General features: G+C 45.4%; 1 protein-coding gene across 1 annotated transcript in view; it reads right to left on the reverse strand.

Moving 5' to 3' along the window:
* Positions 1-1,746: 1,746 nt before the first annotated feature.
* The window catches only part of LOC132866401 (B-cell receptor CD22-like), a 54,017-nt gene continuing 32,131 nt past the window's right edge, over positions 1,747-23,632 (reverse strand). The window contains exons 4-10 of the mRNA XM_060899166.1: positions 19,725-19,961; positions 3,196-3,456; positions 3,023-3,110; positions 2,902-2,947; positions 2,470-2,556; positions 2,292-2,372; positions 1,747-2,061 (exon numbers count right to left, since the gene is read on the reverse strand). Of these exons, the coding sequence (XP_060755149.1) occupies positions 2,041-2,061; positions 2,292-2,372; positions 2,470-2,556; positions 2,902-2,947; positions 3,023-3,110; positions 3,196-3,456; positions 19,725-19,961 (821 nt within the window). The 3' untranslated portion in view covers positions 1,747-2,040. The remainder of the gene's footprint in view (positions 2,062-2,291; positions 2,373-2,469; positions 2,557-2,901; positions 2,948-3,022; positions 3,111-3,195; positions 3,457-19,724; positions 19,962-23,632) is intronic.

Here is a 23,632-nt window from a genome sequence, read left to right on the forward strand (position 1 = left end):
GGGCCCAGGGAATAGGGTTGCTCTTTGCTGGAACAAAGCAACGGAGTTTGGCAGCCCCCGGGTGTCTCAGCAGCCCTGTTTAGGATAAATTCTGCTCACCTCCATGGAGGAAGAGCTAGAAAAGTGCCCCAAACACAACCTGCTTCACCTCACCCTGGCCGGCACACCGTGGCTGGTGGGGATTCCACTCAGCGGTTGAAATACAACAAAATAAGAAATTAAATAAGATAGTGAAGGTACCCAACATTGGCACACGGAACGTGCGCACTCTATTGGATAAGATCCAAGCAGACAGGCCAGAGAGGAGAACTGCACTAGTTGCCAGGGAACTAGCTTGCTACAATGTGGCCATAGCTGCCCTCAGCGAAACACATCTAGCAGACAAGAGCAAGCTCATGGAACATGGTGGTAGTTATACCTTCTTCTGGAGTGGTCATAGCAGTACTGAACGGTGAGAGGCAGGCGTTGGATTTGCTGTAAAGTCCCATCTCAACCAGAAATGTACACACACACACACACACACACACACACACACACACACACACACACACGTAAGTGTTCTGGTTGGGGGAGAGCTCCCTTCCTCTGCTCTCCCTCTCCTCTTATAGGGCGCGGTCACTGGGGAAGACACACAAACACAGGTTAATTCCCATCAGGTGCAGTGATTCTACCACTTACCTTCCCTGACTCCGCCCTCCATTCACAGACCGATGCTTGACCACGCCCCCGCTGCCACAACCTGCAATTTATTTCTATGCTTCTATTATTTATCTGGGATCAGAAGTTGGCAACAATAGTGACCTCCTAACTGAGATCAATAGGCGACTTGGACTGGTGGCAGGCATCATGAGAAGCCTTTGGAGACCACTCTGGAGACGACGTGATATCTCCTGACACACCAAGCCACGTGTCCACAATGCTGTGGTTTTGTCTGTGCTGCTCTACGGTGCAGAGACCTGGCCTCTCAGCAAGACCCTGGCCACCCATGTTCTCAGCTTTGAGACCTGTGCTCTCAGGACCATTGAGGGGGTGCGTTGGTACAACTTTGTCTCCAACGAAGAGTTCCGTCAGAGGACTAACCAACCAAATATCCTCTGCACCATCGCATAACGCCATGTTTGTTGGTCCAGACATGTCCTGCGCTGCACAGACAACCACCTGACAAGAGCCATTTACGAGTTTGATCCACCAGCGGTGGGATGGAGATGCCCTCGCAGCTGACCACGCACCCATTGGAATGATGTTGTTCATCAAGACCTCCAGTAGCTTAATTTGAAGCTGGAGGACATCCCGGCACTCAGCCAAGACTATGAGAGATGGCGGAGTTCAGTAGCAATGGTGGGCTCAATGCCATGCTGGCATGAGGTTTAGGGAAGAGAAGCTGTTAATCAGAGTGAGAGAGAGAGAGCTGAGCAACCCAACACTCTGTGTGTGTGTGTGTGTGTGTGTGTGTGTGTGTGTGTGTGTGTGTGTGTGTGTGTGTGTGTGTGTTGCAAAAAATAGCTGAAAAATGAAAGTAAGCCAAAATGAAATGCACCTTTGAGTTGTCACAAGCCGGCCTTCTGTTTCCTCATTTCCCCTGAACCATGAAAGTGTTACAAACTCATAAAACCTTCAGGATACTGACAGATTATGCATCATATTTGAGTTTATTTAGTAAAATGTGTAAAACGTTCACGGCTCACATTTTTGTGCTTAAAGAATAAATGAAGCAAGAGTACGGCGTGTTACTTTAGCAATGTCTACAGTATAAAGATATAAAACTAACGAAAATGGGAGGATACAGAACACATATAGAAAAAGAATTCATAGATGCAACGCCAAACAGATAAAAATCCCTGCACACTCTTGTTAATGCTTAGTTTTGAGGAATTAAGAATCACGTGCAGTTACATACAATATACTGCTCATAAACATAAAGCTTTCACTCTTCATCTATTTAAAAATTGAGTTCAATATTGATCCACAGCGCAAAAACAGAATTATTCTAGCATCTCTCTCTCTCTCTCTCTCTCTCTGGTGTTGTTGAGGTTGATGAGCTCACTGTCGCTTTCTTGAAGCCTAGAAAAAGAAAACCGTGACAAAGAGCTTAAAGTGGAAAAATTGAACAAACAATTAAAATGATTATTTACTTTCAAAATGGAAGAGCATTAATTGGTGAGAACTCTTGTATTAATTTGTTCATAAAACTGTCTTCTTGTCATAAAAACTTTAATGATTTATAGTTTTCCAAAGCCTGGTGTCATATCCTGAGATTGTAAGTGAAGTGGTGACCAAATGGAAACACTCACTGGTAGATTGTTGTAATCAGGAGAGATGGACTGAGAATCCCGAGCTGCGGGCGTGTCATCAGGAGGACTCGGGTGAACCGTCTGTGTGAGAGAAAGAGAAATAAATCATGTGTTCATCATTCAGAGTGATTATTTCCAGATCTGAATGTCTGAGTGAAGTGTGTCTCTGAAGACTTACTGCAAGTGTGTCGTACGTGTCATTGTAGGACCTGGTCTGAGGATCGAGAGCTGTGTACGTGTCATCAGTTGGACTGAAGTGAACATTCTGTGTGAAGATATAAAAAATGTTTTGGGTCTTTTTCAGAATTCCTCCAGATCTGAATGTCTGAGTGAAGATGATGTGCCTCAGATTGCATTCTATGACTTAATACATCACAGGATTTACGACTATAGCTATGTTTCACGATGAAAAGTGCCTCGACCCTGGTGTTTTCCTCATATTCAGTATAAAGATGCACTGTGTCTCGTGCAGATTATCACTCTCTGTTGTACTGTTTTCCAGGTAAGCATGAGGGTTTTATGTTGCTGTCCTAAGTGGTTACCAAAAAACAAAGGACTATTGAGGCAGTAAGTCACACTGCGTCCCTCTGTCCTGTTACAATTCACTTACCTGACTGGACATGGCATCATCAGCTGAACCTCGTCTTCTCTTTCTCCTAAAAAGTCACAATAATCAGAGGGCTCATATCGCAGACATTTGAAGCAAGTTGATGAAAAATACATATGCTTACCACATGAATAAAACACCAATGACGGCACATAAACATCCAAATCCAACCGTGACTCCAAGAACTACATACAGAACGACACTTCTGCCCCCTGTGTGCAGACAAATATTAGTCAGCTATAACTCATTCATCTTTATCAATGCTACAAGTGCTATTTGTTATAATAACTGTAATACCATTTACAGTGAGAGGCACTGCAGCTGCTCTCTGATTCCCGTATTTATTCTGAGCCACACAGTAAAACCATCCACTGCTGCTGAAGCTCAACGTGAAGCTGTAACTCTGTCCAGATCCTACAGGTGAGCTTTCATTCACCTTATACCAGCTGTAGGTCTCCACAGGTGGGTTCGCATCACTGCTGCAGGTCAGAGTCACTGAACTGCCCTCCACCGTCTCACCAGAGGGACTGATGGACACTGAGACACTCTTTGGAGGATCTAGAGATAGAAATACAAACTGCACAGTATGAAGGGTTTTTCTTTTTTTAATAATCAGAAAATGAAAGCGGGCAGCACGGTGGTGTAGTGGTTAGCGCTGTTGCCTCACAGCAAGAAGGGCCGGGTTCGAGCCCCGTGGCCGGCGAGGGCCTTTCTGTGCGGAGTTTGCATGTTCTCCCCGTGTCCGCGTGGGTTTCCTCCGGGTGCTCCGGTTTCCCCCACAGTCCAAAGACATGCAGGTTAGGTTAACTGGTGACTCTAAATTGAGCGTAGGTGTGAATGTGAGTGTGAATGGTTGTCTGTGTCTATGTGTCAGCCCTGTGATGACCTGGCAACTTGTCCAGGGTGTACCCCGCCTTTCGCCTGTAGTCAGCTGGGATAGGCTCCAGCTTGCCTGCGACCCTGTAGAACAGGATAAAGCGGCTAGAGATAATGAGATGAGATGAGAAAATGAAAGCCGTCATTACTTCCTGTTTTACTGCAGTAACAGATTAATTTACCTAAAAAGCAACAGCAGTGAAATTACTGAAAAATATCGTCTCGTCTCGTCTTCTTCCGCTTATCCAGGACCGGGTCGCGGAGGCAGCAGTCTAAGCATGGAAGCCCAAACTTCCCTTTCCCCAGACACCTCGGCCAGCTCCTCGGGAAGAACACCGAGGCGTTCCCAGGCCAGCCGAGAGACATAGTCCCTCCAGCGTGTCCTGGGTCTTCCCCGGGGCCTCCTCCCGGGGGGACATGCCTGGAACACCTCCCCAGGGAGGCGTCCAGGAGGCATCCGAAAAAGATGCCCGAGCCACCTCAGCTGGTTCCTCTCGATGTGGAGGAGCAGCGGCTCTACTCCGAGCTCCTCCCGAGTGACTGTGCTTCTCACCCTATCTCTAAGGGAGCGCCCAGCCACCCTGCGAAGGAAACTCATTTCAGCCGCTTGTATCCGCGATCTTGTTCTTTCTGTCATTACCCAAAGCTCATGACCATAGGTGAGAGTCGGAACGTAGATCGACCGGTAAATTGAGAGCTTCGCCTTTTGGCTCAGCTCCTTCTTCACCACGACGGACCGGTAAAGCGACCGCATCACTGCGGAGGCTGCACCGATCCGCCTGTCGATCTCACGCTCCATCCTTCCCTCACTCGTGAACAAGATCCCGAGATACTTAAACTCCTCCACTTGAGGCAGGACTTCTCCACCAACCTGGAGAGGGCAAGCCACCCTTTTCCGGTCGAGAACCATGGCCTCGGACTTGGAGGTGCTGATTCTCATCCCAGCCGCTTCACACTCGACTGCAAACCGCCCCAGTGCATGCTGAAGGTCCTGGTTTGAAGAAGCCAACAGGACAACATCATCCGCAAAAAGCAGAGATGAAATCCTGTGGTTCCCAAACAGGATTCCTTCCGGCCCCTGGCTGCGCCTAGAAATTCTGTCCATAAAAATTATGAACAGAACCGGTGACAAAGGGCAGCCCTGACGGAGTCCAACATGCACTGGGAACAGGTCTGACTTACTGCCGGCAATGCGAACCAGACTCCTGCTCCGTTCGTACAGGGACCGGACAGCCCTTAGCAAAGAGCCCCGAACCCCATACTCCCGAAGCACCCCCCACAGAATACCACGGGGGACACGGTCGAATGCCTTCTCCAGATCCACAAAGCACATGTGGACTGGTTGGGCAAACTCCCATGAACCCTCGAGCACCCTATGAAGGGTATAGAGCTGGTCCAGTGTTCCGCGACCAGGACGAAAACCGCATTGTTCCTCCTGGATCCGAGGTTCGACTATCGGTCGAATTCTCCTCTCCAGTACCCTGGAGTAAACTTTCCCTGGGAGGCTGAGAAGTGTGATTCCCCTATAATTGGAGCACACTCTCCGGTCCCCTTTCTTAAAAAGAGGGACCACCACCCCAGTCTGCCACTCCAGAGGCACTGTCCCCGACCGCCACGCGATGTTGCAGAGGCGTGTCAACCAAGACAGCCCCACAACATCCAGAGACTTGAGATACTCAGGGCGGATCTCATCCACCCCCGGTGCCTTGCCACCGAGGAGCTTGCAAACCACCTCAGTGACTTCGGCTTGGGTAATGGACGAGTCCACCTCTGAGTCATCAGCCTCAGTCTCCTCAGTGGAAGACATGACGGTGGGATTGAGGAGATCCTCAAAGTATTCCTTCCACCGCCCGACAATGTCCCCAGTCGAGGTCAACAGCTCCCCACCCGCACTGTAAACAGTGTTGGCAGAGTACTGCTTCCCCCTCCTGAGGCGCCGGACGGTTTGCCAGAATTTCTTCGAGGCCGACCGATAGTCCTTCTCCATGGCCTCCCCGAACTCCTCCCAGTTCCGAGTTTTTGCCTCCGCAACTGCCCGAGCTGCAGCACGCCTGGCCTGCCGATACCCGTCGGCTGCCTCAGGAGTCCCGGAGGTCAACATGGCCCGATAGGACTCCTTCTTCAGCTTGACGGCATCCCTTACTTCCGGTGTCCACCACCGGGTTCGGGGATTGCCGCCACGACAGGCACCGGAGACCTTGCGGCCACAGCTCCGAACAGCTGCGTCCACAATGGAGGTAGAGAACATGGTCCACTCAGACTCAATGTCCCCCGCCTCCCTCGGAAGCTGGGAAAAGCTCTCCCGGAGGTGGGAGTTAAAGACCTCCCCAACAGAGTGCTCGGCCAGACGTTCCCAGCAGACCCTCACCATACGTTTGGGCCTGCCAGGTCTGTCCAGCTTCCTCCTCCGCCAGCGGATCCAACTCACCACCAGGTGGTGATCAGTTGACAACTCAGCCCCTCTCTTCACCCGAGTGTCCAAGACATAGGGTCGGAGATCAGATGACACGACTACAAAGTCGATCATCGACCTCCGACCTAAGGTGTCCTGGTGCCACGTGCACTTATGGACACCCCTATGCTCGAACATGGTGTTCGTTATGGACAAACTGTGACTAGCACAGAAGTCCAATAACAAAACACCACTCGGGTTCAGATCGGGGAGGCCGTTCCTCCCAACCACGCCCCTCCAGGTGTCACTGTCATCGCCCACGTGAGCATTGAAGTCCCCCAGTAGCACAATGGAGTCCCCAGTCTGAGCACCCCTCAGTACCTCTCCCAGGGACTCCAAGAAGGCCGGATACTCTATACTGCTATTTGGCCCGTAGGCACAAACAACAGCAAGAGCCCTCTCCCCAATCCGAAGGCGCAGAGAGGCGACCCTCTCGTTCACTGGGGTAAACTCCAACACATGGCGGCTGAGCTGGGGAGCTATAAGGAAGCCCACACCAGCCCGCCGCCGCTCACCATGGGCGACTCCAGAGAAGTGGAAAGTCCAGCCCCTCTCGAGGAGCTGGGTTCCAGAGCCCAAGCTGTGCGTGGAGGTGAGCCCGACTATCTCTAGCCGGTACCTCTCAACCTCCCGCACAAGCTCAGGCTCCTTCCCCCCCAGCGAAGTGACATTCCATGTCCCAACAGCCAGCCGCTGTGTCCGGGGGTCAGGTCGTCGAGGCCCCTGCCTTCGACTGCCACCCAATCCACACTGCACCAAACCCCTACTGCTACCTCTGTGGGTGGTGAACCCACAGGAGGTCGGGCCCACGTCGCCTCTTCGGGCTGAGCCCGGCCGGGCCCCATGGGCAAAGGCCCGACCACCAAGCGCTCGCATACGAGCCCCAACCCCGGGCCTGGCTCCAGGGTGGGGCCCCGGCTGCGTCCTACCGGGCGACGTCACGGTCCTGGATTTTTTCTCCATAGGGGTTTTTTGGTGAACTGCTCTTGGTCTGGCCTGTCACCTAGGACCTGTCTGCCTTGGGAAACCCTAACAGGGGCATAATGCCCCCGACAACATAGCTCCTAGGATCATTCAAGCACACAAACCCCTCCACCACAATAAGGTGGCAGTTCTAGGAGGAAAAATATCAACAAATAAAATAAAATCACAAACAGCAACTTTTAATTAATAGGAAGTTCTTTTGGTCGCATTAGAGTTTTAAAACGTGACAGGGTGAACTAAAATAGCGTGTGTGCTCATATACAGGTGTGTGTTAGGGTTATGACTGTGAAAGTGTTTTCAAAATTTCTACTTTCCTGATGTTGCATTTGGTGAACTTTTACTCATATATTACTTTTTTGAAGTTATTTTTACTGGGTCATGCAAAAACCTCCCGCATAACATAACATAATTGTTAATAACAATTATAATTATTATTACAACAATTGTTAAGCAATTTATTGTTATATAAAAGTACTTTACACATCTTTCAATGAATTTATTTTATAATCATGATTTATTTATTTAATATACAGTGGTGCTTGAAAGTTTGTGAACCCTTTAGAATTTTATATATTTCTGCATAAATGTGACCTAAAACATCATCAGATTTTCACACAAGTCCTAAAAGTAAATGAAGAAAATAAAGAGAACCCAGTTAAACAAATGAGATAAAAATATTATACTTGGTCATTTATTTACTGAGGAAAATGATCCAATATTACATATCTGTGAGTGGCAAAAGTATGTGAACCTTTGCTTTCAGTATCTGGTGTGACCCCCTTGTGCAGCAATAACTGCAACTAAACGTTTGCGGTAACTGTTGATCAGTCCTGCACACCGGCTTGGAGGAATTTTAGCCCATTCCTCCGTACAGAACAGCTTTAACTCTGGGATGTTGGTGGGTTTCCTCACATGAACTGCTCGCTTCAGGTCCTTCCACAACATTTCAATTGGATTAAGGTCAGGACTTTGACTTGGCCATTCCAAAACATTAACTTTATTCTTCTTTAACCATTCTTTGGTAGAATGACTTGTGTGCTTAGGGTCGTTATCTTCCTGCATGACCCACCTTCTCTTGAGATTCAGTTCATGGACAGATGTCCTGACATTTTCCTTTAGAATTCGCTGGTATAATTCAGAATTCATTGTTCCATCAATGATGGCAAGCCGTCCTGGCCCAGATGCAGCAAAACAGGCCCAAACCATGATGATACCACCACCATGTTTCACAGATGGGATAAGGTTCTTATGGTGGAATGCAGTGTTTTCCTTTCTCCAAACATAACGCTTCTCATTTAAACCAAAAAGTTCTATTTTGGTCTCATCCGTCCACAAAACATTTTTCCAATAGCCTTCTGGCTTGTCCACGTGATTTTTAGCAAACTGCAGATGAGCAACAATGTTCTTTTTGGAGAGCAGTGGCTTTCTCCTTGCAATCCTGCCATGCACACCATTGTTGTTCAGTGTTCTCCTGATGGTGGACTCATGAACATTAACATTAGCCAATGTGAGAGAGGCCTTCAGTTGCTTAGAAGTTACCCTGGGGTCCTTTGTGACCTCGCCGACTATTACACACCTTGTTCTTGGAGTGATCTTTGTTGGTCGACCACTCCTGGGGAGGGTAACAATGGTCTTGAATTTCCTCCATTTGTACACAATCTGTCTGACTGTGGATTGGTGGAGTCCAAATTCTTTAGAGATGGTTTTGTAACCTTTTCCTGCCTGATGAGCATCAACAATGCTTTTTCTGAGGTCCTCAGAAATCTTTGTTCATGCCATGATACACTTCCACAAACATGTGTTGTGAAGATCAGACTTTGATAAATCCCTGTTCTTTAAATAAAACAGGGTGCCCATTTGCACCTGATTGTCATCCCATTGATTGAAAACACCTGACTCTAATTTTAGCTTCAAATTAACTGCGAATCCTAGAGGTTCACATACTTTTGCCACTCACAGATATGTAATATTGGATCATTTTCCTCAATAAATAAATGACCAAGTATAATATTTTTGTCTCATTTGTTTAACTGGGTTCTCTTTATCTACTTTTAGGACTTGTGTGAAAATCTGATGATGTTTTAGGTCATATTTATGCAGAAAGATAGAAAATTCTAAAGGGTTCACAAACTTTCAAGCACCACTGTACATGTATTTATCAAAAGTGAGGTGATGTTGGGTGCGGGAGGTTTTTGCATGACCCAATAAAAATAACTTAAAAAAAGTAATATATGAGTAAAAGTTCACCAAATGCAACATCAGGAAAGTAGAAATTTTGAAAACACTTTCACAGTCATAACCCTAGTGTGTATGAATGTTGAATGCAGCGTTGTAGTTGAGTCACTAAACCTCAAGTCCGAGTCCAGTCTCGAGTCCCCAGTGTTAATAAAAAAAATAAAAAAATTGAGTCGAGTCTGAAAACAAGACTCCAACCACAACATGTGACGGTAGCTGTTTTAGCATCATTAACATGAGTTTGTTCCTGAACATGACGTATGAACAGGTGAATGTGCTTCTCTTTGTCAGGGAGTGTGAAGTATTCTGTCAGAGATGGTTGGGAGACGGATGTAAGTGCAGAAGGTGTGTTTATTAATACAAGTGAAGACATAAACAATCCAGAACGGCAGGCAAAATTGTAAAATGGTGAAACAGGCGATAGGTCGAACGAGGCACAAACAAACTACCGTAGACTCGGCAGAATCAAAGACGAGAAACAGGAAATCAGGGATCAGGAAACCAAACAAGGAAATAAGGCTCGGTAACGTGTCCGCAACGTAACTCAATACTTCGCAAAGTAAGTGTGTTTTCACGGTTTTTATATCGGCGTGCTGATTGCGTCTTTAATCCTGTGCAGGTGCGAGTCGTTCACGGCGCGCATGAGAGTCTATCTGATGCATGTGCCAAGGCGCGTAGGTGTGACAATCTTGCACAAAAATAGTACAAAACTTAATCTACCTTATGCCAAATTATTATGCCAAAAAATAAAGAAAAAATCTGAGTCCTCATGTCCAATTTACGAGTCCGAATGCAGTTAATGCACGAGTCTGAGTCCGAGTCACAAGTTGGACTCATGTCTGAGTCCTGGACTTGAGTACTACAAGCCTGGTTGAATGTATGAGTGTTCTAGTGTACAAATATGCTAATACACATGGATGCTGTTACGACCCCGCTCGTTTAGGGAGCAACATGAAAAGGAGACGACAACAGAATTCAAATTTTAGGTCATTTATTGATTTTCAACAACAACCAGTATTTCAACAAGTGTCTAGGGGAGTAATAATGTATGGATGTATGCGAGTGAATGATGTTTGAGTGGGTGTATCAGTATCAGTATGTCAGCTGTAAAGGAAGAGCAAAAGAGTGAGAGGACAGAGTTAGTGAAGATAAAATGAAACAGAGTACCAGCGGTGAGGTCGAGGTCAGAGTGCCCCCCCCCTTGCAAAAGAGAAAAGGAGGTATTTAACGCCACCTGTCACCTGTGCACAGGTGCAATCAATTCCCCCCATTCAGGCTCCAGTACTGCACGTGCACTTGCAGATGTGTACCTGAAGGGGCACAGGGGGACGTGACACCTCCCTCCCTAAAAGAGGTTTACTAAAACCTCAGACAAAGAAAAAAATTCAAAACAAACCAACACCCCTCTATCCAATATCCCCGGCCGAAAGGACAAAAGGACAGAGTCAGTAGTGTTCAATGTGAATAAAAATACAATATAAAAATACATTACGTGTGAAATAGTTAACAGACAACCCTAGAGGTAGAAAACTCTAAGCACGAGACAAGGCATCAGCCACAATATTATCTTTGCCTCTAATGTGCTTGATCTGTAGCGGATACTGTTGGAGAAGAATACTCCAACGCATGATACGTTGATTCTTATTCCGCATACGGTCAATGAAGACTAAGGGGTTGTGATCTGTATAAACAACAGTGGGATTAGAAGAGGACCCCACATAGACCTCAAAGTTTTGAATAGCCAAAATCAAAGCAAGAGCCTCCCTTTCCACTGTAGAGTAGGCTCTCTGGTGACGGTTAAATTATTTTGAATAATAGCACACTGGGTGCTCGACACCATCAGAACCCACCTGCAGCAAGATCGCGCCAGCGCCACTCTCACTGGCATCCACTGCAACACAAAAGGGACGGTCAAAGTTTGGTGCAGACAGAACAGGAGCAGTAGCAAGTAAAGCCTTTACATTAACAAATGCAGCTTGACAGCTAGTGGACCACTCAAATGGAACTTTAGGACTAAGAAGAGCAGTAAGGGGTGTGACAACTGTGGCAAAGTTCTTACAGAAGGCCCTATAATAGCCAGCCATCCCAAGGAATCGCCGGAGCTCTCGACGGGTACTTGGTACAGGGTAATTGCAGATGGCCTCAATTTTAGCTTCGATAGGACGAACGTGCCCACCTCCCACTACCTTACCCAGGTATGTGACACTAGCCTTCCCAAATTCACATTTAGCTAGATTTATGGTCAGGTTAGCCTTAGCAAGACGGGTGAAGAGTTCTTTGATCTGCCCCAAGTGATCAGCCCAAGTAGAACTGTATAAGACTAAATCATCCAGGTAAGCATCGCAACCACGCATGCCCACCAAAGTCCGGTTGACAAGCCTTTGAAAAGTTGCGGGAGCATTCCTGACTCCAAATGGCATGACCTGGTACTGTAGGAAATCATCAGGGGTTACAAAAGCAGACAACTCCTTTGCCCTGGCAGTCAAAGGGACCTGCCAATATCCTTTCAAAAGATCAAATTTGCTGACAAATCTTGCAGAGCCTACACGATCTATACAATCATCACTCCTAGGCAATGGGTAACTATCAGGTTTGGTGACAGAGTTAAGTTTCCTGTAGTCAGTGCAGAAGCGGTAGGTCCCGTCTGGTTTGTTAACCAGCAGACAGGGGGAGCTCCATGCACTGGTACTAGCCTCGGCAAGACCATGGGTTAGCAGATAGTCAACTTCCTTTCTCAACAGTTCCCTCTTAACAGGATTAACACGAAATGCATGCTGTTTTATAGGCGGGGCCCCACCAACGTCAATGTCATGTTCAATCACTGAGGTACGAGTAGGAACATCAGGGAATAGAGAAGGGAATGATTTGATTAACTCAATAATGCTGTCTTGTTCGGAATCAGATAAATGGGAGAGTTGGAATGGCAATGCTGCTAAATACTCAGAGTTTTTGAGGCGTCCCTCTACAACTGCCTGAGATGGGCACTTCACCCCATCATCTATTTCACAAACATCAGAGCTCAAACATTCAGACTCATTATCCATGGAAACAGAAGGAGACACAGTAGCGCCCTCTGCTGGCAAGGAAGCAATTAGCCCAACAGATGTAGGTGGCTCAGACTCAACATAAGGTTTTAAAAGATTGATGTGGCAAACTTGAACTTTCTTACGCCTGTCAGGAGTACTAAGTAAGTAATTGTAATCAGGCAAACATTTCACCACTTCGTATGGCCCACAAAATTTCGCTTGAAAAGGACTGTGTACCAGGGGCAACATTGCAAGTACTTTTTCCCCTGGCTGGAAACTTCGATGTTTAGCCTTACGGTTAAAAAGGCTCTGCATCTTTGACTGGGCCTTACCCAGTTTACGCTTCACAGCAGCCCTTGCTTCATACAATCTGTAACGGAAACCACTAACGTAATCCAAAACGTTGGTCGGTGCTTCGGCGGCATCACACCAGTCGTCAGCTAAGACAGCTGTTGGCCCTCTAACAGTATGTCCAAACACAAGTTCGTTAGGGCTAAAACCTGTGCTCTCTTGCACCACCTCTCTAATGGCCAAAAGTAACCAAGGGAGTCCCTCTTCCCAATCAAAGCCTAGTTCAACACAATAGGATCGCAAGAGGGACTTGAGGGTCTGGTGGAATCTTTCCAACGCCCCCTGGCTTTGGGGATGGTATGCACTTGAGATATTGTGGCGTGCTTTTAGTTGTTTCAAAGCCCTAGAGAACTGTTTGGACATAAAGTTGGAACCTTGATCGCTTTGGATAATCTTTGGGATGCCAAAGATGGATATAAAATTGACCAACGCTTTCAGTACAGACTTTGTGGTGATTGATCTAAGTGGGTAAGCCGCTGGATAGCGGGTAGCCTGACACATTATGGTAAGAAGAAAACTATGTCCAGCCTTGGAGCGAGGTAGTGGTCCTACACAATCAACAATTATATGCTCAAAGGGGTTAGACATCACAGGGATGGGCTGCAATGGGGCAACAGGGATTTGTTGGTTTGGCTTGCCCGTCATCTGACACACATGACATGCTTTTACATAAGAGGAAACATCCCTCTTCAACCTAGGCCAAAAAAATCGCCGCATAATCCTATCATACGTTTTTCTTACCCCAGTATGTCCTGCCAACCCAGTGTGAGCTAAATCCATAACAGCCATTCGAAATTTATGGGGAACCACAACCTGCATCACTGTTTTTGAAAAGGTTCCATGCCGGTACACAAACTGCCTACATAGTAAATCATTCTGCAGAAGATAATGGCTCTTTTCATCATCAGAATTTTCTTTACATGAAGCCATTGCAAAGAGAGGTTCAAGAGTAGAGTCACGAGTCTGTTCCTGAATTAACTCCTCACGAGAGACCTTAAACAGTTCTGGTAATGAACAGGCATCAAACTTATCAGATTCCGTCAATTCATCAACAGGAGGACTCACATTCACAGATACAACTTCACTGTCAGAATCTTCCCCATCCCCTACTGAATCAAAGTCGGCATTACCAGTTTTTGGCTCCTCTACACATGCCTGTGGGGGGAGATCGTCTACAACTGGAGGTTGGGCAAGGAAGGTATCTGTAAGTGGCACAACATCTGAGTTGAGCCCACGTGCAGTCATAGCACGAGTTACCACACATGCAGGAAATACACCAGGATATTCACGTTTACAGTCATCCGACACTCTGGAATTTTCAGACACAGGTCCAACAATAGGGAGAGACACTACATTAGAGTCAGCCCACACCCTGGCACCAGCAAGATCATTGCCCAAGATGAAGGAAATTCCTGGGATAGGTAGAGATGAACGGACTCCAACCACAACATCACCAGTGACCAGTTCAGACACTAAGTGTACCCGGTGTAGGGGCACCAACATGGGAGTCATCTCAAAGCCTTTGATAACTACATGAGTCCCCATTGCAGTACTCTCAGAAAGCGGCAAGATACCAGCTAGCATAAAGGACTGTGCAGCCCCAGTATCTCTAAGTATGCGAATTGGAAGGCTAACATTGGACTGGCCAGACACAGAAACGAAACCAGGTGTAATGAAAGGTGCATAATCGGAATCTCCCCTCTCCTCACTACCTGTAATGGTAACCACAGCACGTTTACTCTTTTTAGACTTGGGCAAGAGGACTGGCCCAGTACCACATGCTGTAATTAGACCAGAAGACTTAGGGTTATTACCCTTCTTCTTACGGGAAAAGCACTCATTCGCTTTATGCCCAACTTTCTTGCAGTAAAAACAGACAAGATCAGATTTATCTGGTGGACGGCTAGGAAACACAGATTGAGAGGACGGTGGACTATTACTACCTCCACTAGGTGGCTTACTCTTGGTAAATGACTTACCCTTACCATGAGGTTTAGGCCCACGGCCATCAAACATGCCTTTATGGGTTAGGATGTATTTATCAGCTAAAACTGCAGCATTCTCCAAGGTCTTAACATCATGCTCCTTCAGGTGTACAGCCACAGACTCGGGAAGACCATTGGTGAAATCTTCAAGGAGAATCAATTCACGCAAGTCTTCCTTAGTTCTAACATCATGTGCACTGCACCACCTGTCAAACAAATGCTCCTTCTCACGAGCATGTTCGACATATGTCTCCTGATCAGATTTTTTTACATTTCTGAAGCGTTGGCGATACGCCTCAGGGACTAACTCAAAGATATGCAGGACAGTTTTCTTCACAATGTCATAGTCCTTGGATTCGGCAACAGGTAAAGCAGTAAACACCTCTCTGGCCTTGCCAGTAAACACACACTGGAGTAGCATCGTCCACACATTTTTAGGCCAGTTCAGCGAGGTAGCTACCCTCTCAAAATGGTTAAAGTATTTGTCCACGTCCTTCTCTGTGAAGGGTGGCACAAGACGGATATTTTTACAGACGTCAAACTTTGTCTCAGCAGACAAGGCAGAAGAAGCAAAAGTCTGAGGAAGTTCAAGAGGTGGTTTTACCTCCAGCTCAAGCCTTTTCATGGCCAGAGCATGGTCGTTGGCCATACGCTGAAGTGCTACCTGGAGTTCCAATTGTTGATTCAACTCCAATCTCCGGAGCTCCACCTCCAGCTCCCTATCACGAGTACTCATGGCCCTTTTACTCTTAGGCTTTGGTGGCCCATGAGTATTCACAGGTGGAGCATTAGCAGCCACCACTTCCTTCCGCTCTGCATTAACATCCCCTTTAACATCCACTTTACCGTCAACATCACCACCACCACCATTATCATCATCGTCATCATCACCATCAGCCTCTTCAAGCTCCTCCTCCACCTCCTCTTTAATAATGGAGAGTTCAATCAGCTGGTACTTAATAATGGTAACCAACGTCTCCTTTAACTTTTTATCTCCACTACTAATGGTTAGACCATACTGTTGCGCTACAGCCAGAAGTTGTTCTTTAGTGAAAGTTAACAACAATTCTACAGACGGCTGAGCAACAAAATCTTCAACAGATGCCATTGTAAAGAAGTACCTACTCAATGAGAACATACACTTTCATTAATCACAATAGCCTACTGACTACACTATCCAGCACAGTCAAACGTGTCAGTCTCACGCTAACATCAGTGATTAATTACGAATCAGGCATAGGCTACTAACCATACAAAGAGAAGGGAAAAAACGTGACAAAACAAAACGTGAGGCACAAACCTACCACTGGTGATTAAACAAAAGTCTATCCCCACTTTTACAAACGACAGCAGCTACAGAAAGCATTCAAATTACGATCTGCACAAACTAAACAAACAATTATGTAATGTTTAGAAATAATTACTCGCTTGCTGTCCAAATTCACAGATACGCGAAGACGCGTTTAATCTGTACACCTCACTCACAGGCCAAGTTACAACCAATTATAAACGGAGATACCTCCTCGGTAACTTACAAAGCCTACGCGCTGCCTTCACCACAAACGGGAAAATGGGTTACTAATTAATGAACGCACACAATCGATCTAAAACAAACCCGCGTTCCAACCCAACATAACCGCAAAACAAGCAAGCGTTACAACAAACCGCTAACATTTACTGATACACAATACAAAATTCACTCACCCATCCTGCTGGCACGGCCCAAACTACTGCGATTGCATCCAGATGAGACCACTGATTAACATCACTAAAATGTACAGAGTAGAAAAGTTACAGTCCTCTGGTGACCTGACATAGACAAAATACTAACTTTGCCTACCTAGTCTTCGGAGGCTTGCCGACCTCGGGGCGACTGGATAACGCATTAACTCAGTACAATCAAAAATTGTCTGAAGCGTGCCCCCGACAGGAATATAAAACTCCCGATCGGATTTACCCCTAAAAACAACAAACACAGATCGAAAATAATAAACAGGACTTCGATGGACAGGCAAAGCCTGGCTGAAGCACTCTTCCTAAACCAGAGACTGATAATTAACAACAAATGTTCTCACCTGGATGCGCTCACAGTCCAAGAGTCAAAGCCAAACAGGACTCCCGGACGAGCCCCCAATTCATGTTACGACCCCGCTCGTTTAGGGAGCAACATGAAAAGGAGACGACAACAGAATTCAAATTTTAGGTCATTTATTGATTTTCAACAACAACCAGTATTTCAACAAGTGTCTAGGGGAGTAATAATGTATGGATGTATGCGAGTGAATGATGTTTGAGTGGGTGTATCAGTATCAGTATGTCAGCTGTAAAGGAAGAGCAAAAGAGTGAGAGGACAGAGTTAGTGAAGATAAAATGAAACAGAGTACCAGCGGTGAGGTCGAGGTCAGAGTGCCCCCCCCCCCTTGCAAAAGAGAAAAGGAGGTATTTAACGCCACCTGTCACCTGTGCACAGGTGCAATCAATTCCCCCCATTCAGGCTCCAGTACTGCACGTGCACTTGCAGATGTGTACCTGAAGGGGCACAGGGGGACGTGACAATGCTAATATGCAAATATATTTGTAAGCTAAAATTGAAGTGTGAGAATATACAATTATGCTAATATATTCATCCATCCATTATCTGTAGCCGCTTATCCTGTGCAGGGTCGCGGGTGAGCTGGAGCCTATCCCAGCTGACTACGGGCGAGAGGCAGGGTTCACCCTGGACAAGTCACCAGATCATCACAGGGCTGACCCATCGAGGCAAACAACCATTCACACTCACATTCACACCTACGGTCAATTTAGAGCCACCAATTAGCCTAACCTGCATGTCTTTGGACTGTGGGGGAAACCGGAGCACCCAGAGGAAACCCACGCGGACACGGGGAGAACATGCAAACTCCACACAGAAAGGCCCTCATCAGCCACTGGGCTCAAACCCAGAACCTTCTTGCTGTGAGGCGACAGTGCTAACCACTACACCACCGTGCCGCCCATGCTAATATATCTATATGCTATGCTAATATTAAAATATCCTAGCATGCAAGTATGTAAGCATGCTAATACACGTACAGTATGAGTTAAAAGTTTGGACACACCTACTCATTCACAGTAACAAGTGTGTCAAAACTTTTGAGTGCTTCTGTATGCTAATATTCAAATATTCTAGCAAGTAAGTATGAAAGCACGTTAACACACACATGCTGATATTCATGTATTCTAGTCTGTGAGCATGTAAATACATCTGTAGGCTAATATTCAAATATTGTAGTGTTCAAGTATGTAAGCTTGCAAATACACATGTATGCTAATATTCAAATATTTCAGCACGCTAGAACACTAATGAGCATTTATGTTAGGACTTGGGACTATCTTGGCCTCTAGAGGCCGCTATTTTATCTTTGTCTTGTTATGTTTGTTTTGACAGCTAGGGGGTTTGTGTTTTGTTTTGACAGCCATGTGCTTCTTTGTTTTTCATGTGCCTGTGCCCCACCTAGTCTTAATTACCAATTATCACCTGTGTTCAATTATTTTTGGGTATTTATACTCCCCCATTTGGTCTCTCTAGTTACTGAGTCTTTGTGCTGTTCATGGCTAGTCACCGCTGTTCCGTGTACCTTTGCCTGTGTACTTGTGTTTATGGTATTTTGCTTTCTTGGGACTTTTTGGACTGTGTTTTGTTAACTAGAGACTTGCCATTTTTGTATCTTCTGAGTGTTTGGATTTTTTGCACCTTCCTCTTTGGTTTTGGATTTTTTTTGGACTTTGAGCTTTTGGATGTGTTTTTCCCTTGTGTCTCCTGTGAGTTTGGATTTTACTTTTGTGGATTTTTTTGGACTTTTCTGATCTTCTGTGTGTTGGCAAACTGTTTTTGAGCTCTACTTTTGTCTCACTCCTCTGCACTTGAGTCAATCCCCTGGTGGCCTAGTGGGGGTTTGCTGAGTTACCACACCAGCGACCCGGGTTTGATTCCCAGCAAACTTAAGTTTATGCTAGTCTGGTGTGCAAGTATGATAATACACATGTATGCTAATGTTAAAATATTCTAGTGTGCGAGTATGTAAGCATGCAGATCCATATGGATGCTTGTATGCGAGTCTGTCTGCATTGTGGAGGTTTAACCCACAGACAGATTTAACTCTAGATACCGAGAGAGAGGCCACTTTAATTACTGACACATGATGTAATGAGACATGTTTGCTTAATGAGCAGCTAATTTATCATCATGGTACCTTGTACAGTTTTGGAGCGAGTTGGCTCTCTGAGAGATGTGAACTGTTCATATCTAAATATCTTTTCTGTAAAAGAATAATGAAGTTCTCTCTGCAGTATTCTGTAGGACTAAAGCCGTTAATCATGTCCAGTGTAAACCTGATCAGAATGCATCCAGTGAAACTTCACATCAACTGATGACTTGTGTTGCTGTGCTGCTGGTTCCTGCTTCATTACTGATGGGATTCATTTTACATGTGGATTCAGCACCAACTTTGTGTTGCTAGTTTCATGAGTGAAAGAATAAATCTGGGGGCGGCACGGTGGTGTAGTGGTTAGCGCTGTCGCCTCACAGCAAGAAGGTCCTGGGTTCGAGCCCCGTGGCCGGCGAGGGCCTTTCTGTGTGGAGTTTGCATGTTCTCCCCGTGTCCGTGTGGGTTTCCTCCGGGTGCTCCGGTTTCCCCCACAGTCCAAAGACATGCAGGTTAGGTTAACTGGTGACTCTAAATTGACCGTAGGTGTGAATGTGAGTGTGAATGGTTGTCTGTGTCTATGTGTCAGCCCTGTGATGACCTGGCGACTTGTCCAGGGTGTACCCCGCCTTTCGCCCGTAGTCAGCTGGGATAGGCTCCAGCTTGCCTGCGACCCTGTAGAAGGATAAAGCAGCTTGAGATGATGAGATGAGAAGAATAAATCTGGACTTACATTGGACATCAAGAGTGACAGCAGGGGAGCGATAATCTTCTCCCTGTGCAGCACAGCTGTAATCACCTGAATCCCTCTGACTGACTGGCTGCAGACGGAGAGGGTTAGAAGAGGAGGATAAAAGATTTCCACTTTTGTACCAGGAGACAGTCGGGCTGCAGGTGATTTTACATGTGAGAGTGACTGTCTTTCCCTCAACCACTTCATCAGGACTCATCTCCACCTGAAGCTCTGAGGCTGAGAGGAAAGAGGAAAACATGCAGTGCAGCCTGTGGGGATTAGTGTCTGTTCTCCTGTTATTGAATCACATCGTTTAGCTTCCGAATCATAAACTTACTGCATTTTAACTAGCAGATATTAGCTGAGGGGAGACATGCCTCATGTTTATACTATAAATATAAAACAATATATATTCCATCTTATTATTATTATAATAATAATAATATCATCTCATCCGGCCGATAGGTGATGAACTTGTGCCATCATGTATTGTCCGGCGTCGTTCACATTTCATGAAAATCACTTCTCCCTCAATTCTTCTCTGATTTTGATTCTTTCTGGCATGAAGGTAGGGGTACCTAGGGTGCATGTAACTTCTACCCAGATTTGCTTAATTACAATTAATCATGAAGTTATGGACTAATTAATTCTTAATGAGCAGTTCAACAAAAATCGTTTCTTCTCAGTCAGTTCCTCGCCGTTTTGAATTATTTCTGGTAAATAGGTCGGTATTCCTAAGGTGTATATAGCTTCTATATATACACTATATTGCCAAAAGTATTTGCTCACCTGCCTTGACTCACATATGAGCTTAAGTGACATCCCATTAATCCATAGGGTTCAATATGCCATCGGTCCACCCTTTGCAGCTAGAACAGCTTCAACTCTTCTGGGAAGGCTGTCCACAAGGTTTAGGAGTGTGTTTATGGGAATTTTTGACCATTCTTCCAGAAGCGCATTTGTGAGGTCACACGCTGATGTTGGACGAGAAGGCCTGGCTCTCAGTCTCCGCTCTAATTCATCCCAAAGGTGTTCTATCGGGTTGAGGTCAGGACTCTGTGCAGGCCAGCCGAGTTCATCCACACCAGACTCCGTCATCCATGTCTTTATGGACCTTGCTTTATGCACAGTCATGTTCGAAGAGGAAGGGGCCAGCTCCAAACTGTAAAAACAGTCTGCATGCTTAGCTGCTTGATTTTATACACCTGTGGCCATGGAAGTGATTGGAACACCTGATTCCGATAATTTGGATGGGTGAGCAAATACTTTTGGCAATATAGTGTAGCTTAGCTTCTATATAGTATATATTGCTTGCATATTATACACCCACAGTGGCTGGGTTTATACGATTGCTTGTATAAATCCAGCCACAGGGGGTGCATAAGCGTACTCTTGGCGCCGGTCCCAAGCCCGGATAAATGGAGAGGGTTGGGTCAGGAAGGGCATCTGGTGTAAAACTGTGCCGAATCTAACATGCGGATTGAAAAGAGAAATACCATACCGGATCAGTCGGGGCCGGGTTAACAACGGCCGCCTCCGGTACTGTTGGTCAACAGGGTGCCAGTGGAAAGTATGCTACTCTTGCGCCAAAACAGAGAAGCTAGGTGGCCCACTTTAGGTCTTTCCTTCTGGACTAGACGGGGCCGGAGTGAGCTACACCGTCATTAACAGTCATTATTATTATTATTATTATTAAACCTCTAGCTCCAGATTTCTGTAAAGTTGCTGTGACACTGTCTGTTGTTAAAAGCACGATGCAAATCAAACTGAATTGAACTGAACTGCCTCCCCAAATACAGCGAGCACATGTTCATGATTGTTCTGTATAATTAGCTGTCAGTGGTTCAGTGATTAATGATGCTGTTTTATGGAAGAAAGTCATTTACTGTTCCTTTTAATGTTAAATAAATATTAATCCACTGAATGAATGACCTCCATGTAGACTGACACTTTCACACACTTCAAAAGTCGTTGCTTGGTTAATTAGTCAGTGAGGAGATGCTGAATATCGTGGGTGCAGTAAACACTTTGTATGACGAGCTCAAGTTTGTTGAACTAATATGTCGCTGAAGTTCTACAGTTTTCTCTACAGATTACACCAAACACCAATCCAGGACATTAAAACTGAATTTAAACCACGTAGCTACCAGTGGCGGCTGGTAGTCTTTCAAACGGGAGGCTGGTCGGTTACGATATTTCCAGATTTTAAAAGAAAAAACATCAATTTTGCCCATACTCTTGCCTCTGATCTGGCTGATTGTTGGCAGCGTCACAAACTGTGAAATAACAGGTTCTTTTGGCCCATTAGCCTACTGTCCAATATACATGATGGTGGTGTTGGGGGGGAGGGGTATATTTTAACATTTTATATTTTAAAATTGTGGCATGTTGTTTAAAAATTGATCATTATTGAAAGCAGCTCTTTGTCAGGAACCTCAGCAGTAGAGCTGGGTGCCACACATTTCATTCAATGACACTTTCCCTATATTTTACTTATTTTGACTGAGAAATGTTTTATTGACAATTTTGATAACCCTTCACTTTTAATCCAGGTCTGTAGTGTGAAATGTTCTCGGCTGTGTTTTTGTTTAAAAATGTTTTCCAAATTGTAGCTGTGTTTAATTCATATCCAGAAAAATACATATTCCAATATAATATACTCAGCATAAACATTTTAAATAGATTCTATATTTTTGGTCCATCCATGACATATTACTAAAGTAGCCTATTTACTGTTGTTGATGTGGGTCACTTGCTGTTAGCCAATTCACTTTCTCGTACCAGGAAAGCTGAAAGGAACGAGTATTATTCCCTACCTTTTTCACCAAGTCAGTTTGAGGCGTTGGTCTACCCTGCTCTTTAATTTAAATTTTTTCCTCGAAAGGAAGACTGGCTTCGCCAAATGGCTTCGCAAATGGCTTCGCCAAAATTAAATCAGCAATGCTTGGCATCCATGCGCAGCTTTCTTGCTAGCTGACTAGCCCCCTCAAGTTCAAGTTCAGTCACTCAAATAAACGAAATTTCTGGAACTAAGATAGCAAACTTGACAACACTATATTTACACTTTATTTACAATGAAAATATATACAAACTAAAAAAGCTGGTAGAAACCGTATGTAATGAATGAAATCGAAATGTAAGCTGATCTCTTACAATACACCACAGCACTTGTGAATCCGCATGGGACTGAACTGAGATTCACCGCTGCCTGTCTATAGTTGAAACGAGCTGTCAATCAAAGAAAATATCCAGCCGCTTTCACCAATCACCAGTCTCCTCGTGGAAACTGCCATGTCCCTCCCATGTGAGGCTCGAAGTCCGTGGGTGGGCATTTTCGCAGTGTTTGTCCAATAACCGTCTTGCATTTTGAGATTGAAAAGCGCATAGCTCCCAAATGCCATTGAAGTCCACTGAGGCTGGGCTGCATCGCGCTGTCACGAGGGGGAAAAACTCACGCGCACATTAAAGTTATAACGGAATGATTTCGCACTGTAGTTGGGTTGAGCACATATATTTCTATGATTCTGGATCTGAAATAGCAATGTTATAAGGTCGGCTATAACATAAGCCTAGCGCAATTCATCCCACACGATGTTCGTCATTTTTAGAGGAGGCTGAGCCTCCCTCGCTGTCTTAGAGCAATCGCCCGTGGTAGCTACTTACAGCTCAGACTGAGCCGCTGCACATAAAGAACAATATACTGCCATTTCACTTTCACTCTTTACAAACGTGTTTTAATTATTAATTGTATGTATTTGCAACGTGTAATTATTAAAAAATGAGTAACTGTTTATATCTTCAGGGTGGGTAAGTACTGTGGAGTCTCTTCTGCACATGTGTGAGGTGGCGTCTGAACACGTGTTTCTTGAGGTTTTTTAAAGGCCTTTTTAGGACCGCAATCTGCAACA

This window comes from Neoarius graeffei, chromosome 18, assembly GCF_027579695.1.
Source record: "Neoarius graeffei isolate fNeoGra1 chromosome 18, fNeoGra1.pri, whole genome shotgun sequence".
Classification (NCBI taxonomy): Eukaryota; Metazoa; Chordata; class Actinopteri; order Siluriformes; family Ariidae; genus Neoarius; species Neoarius graeffei.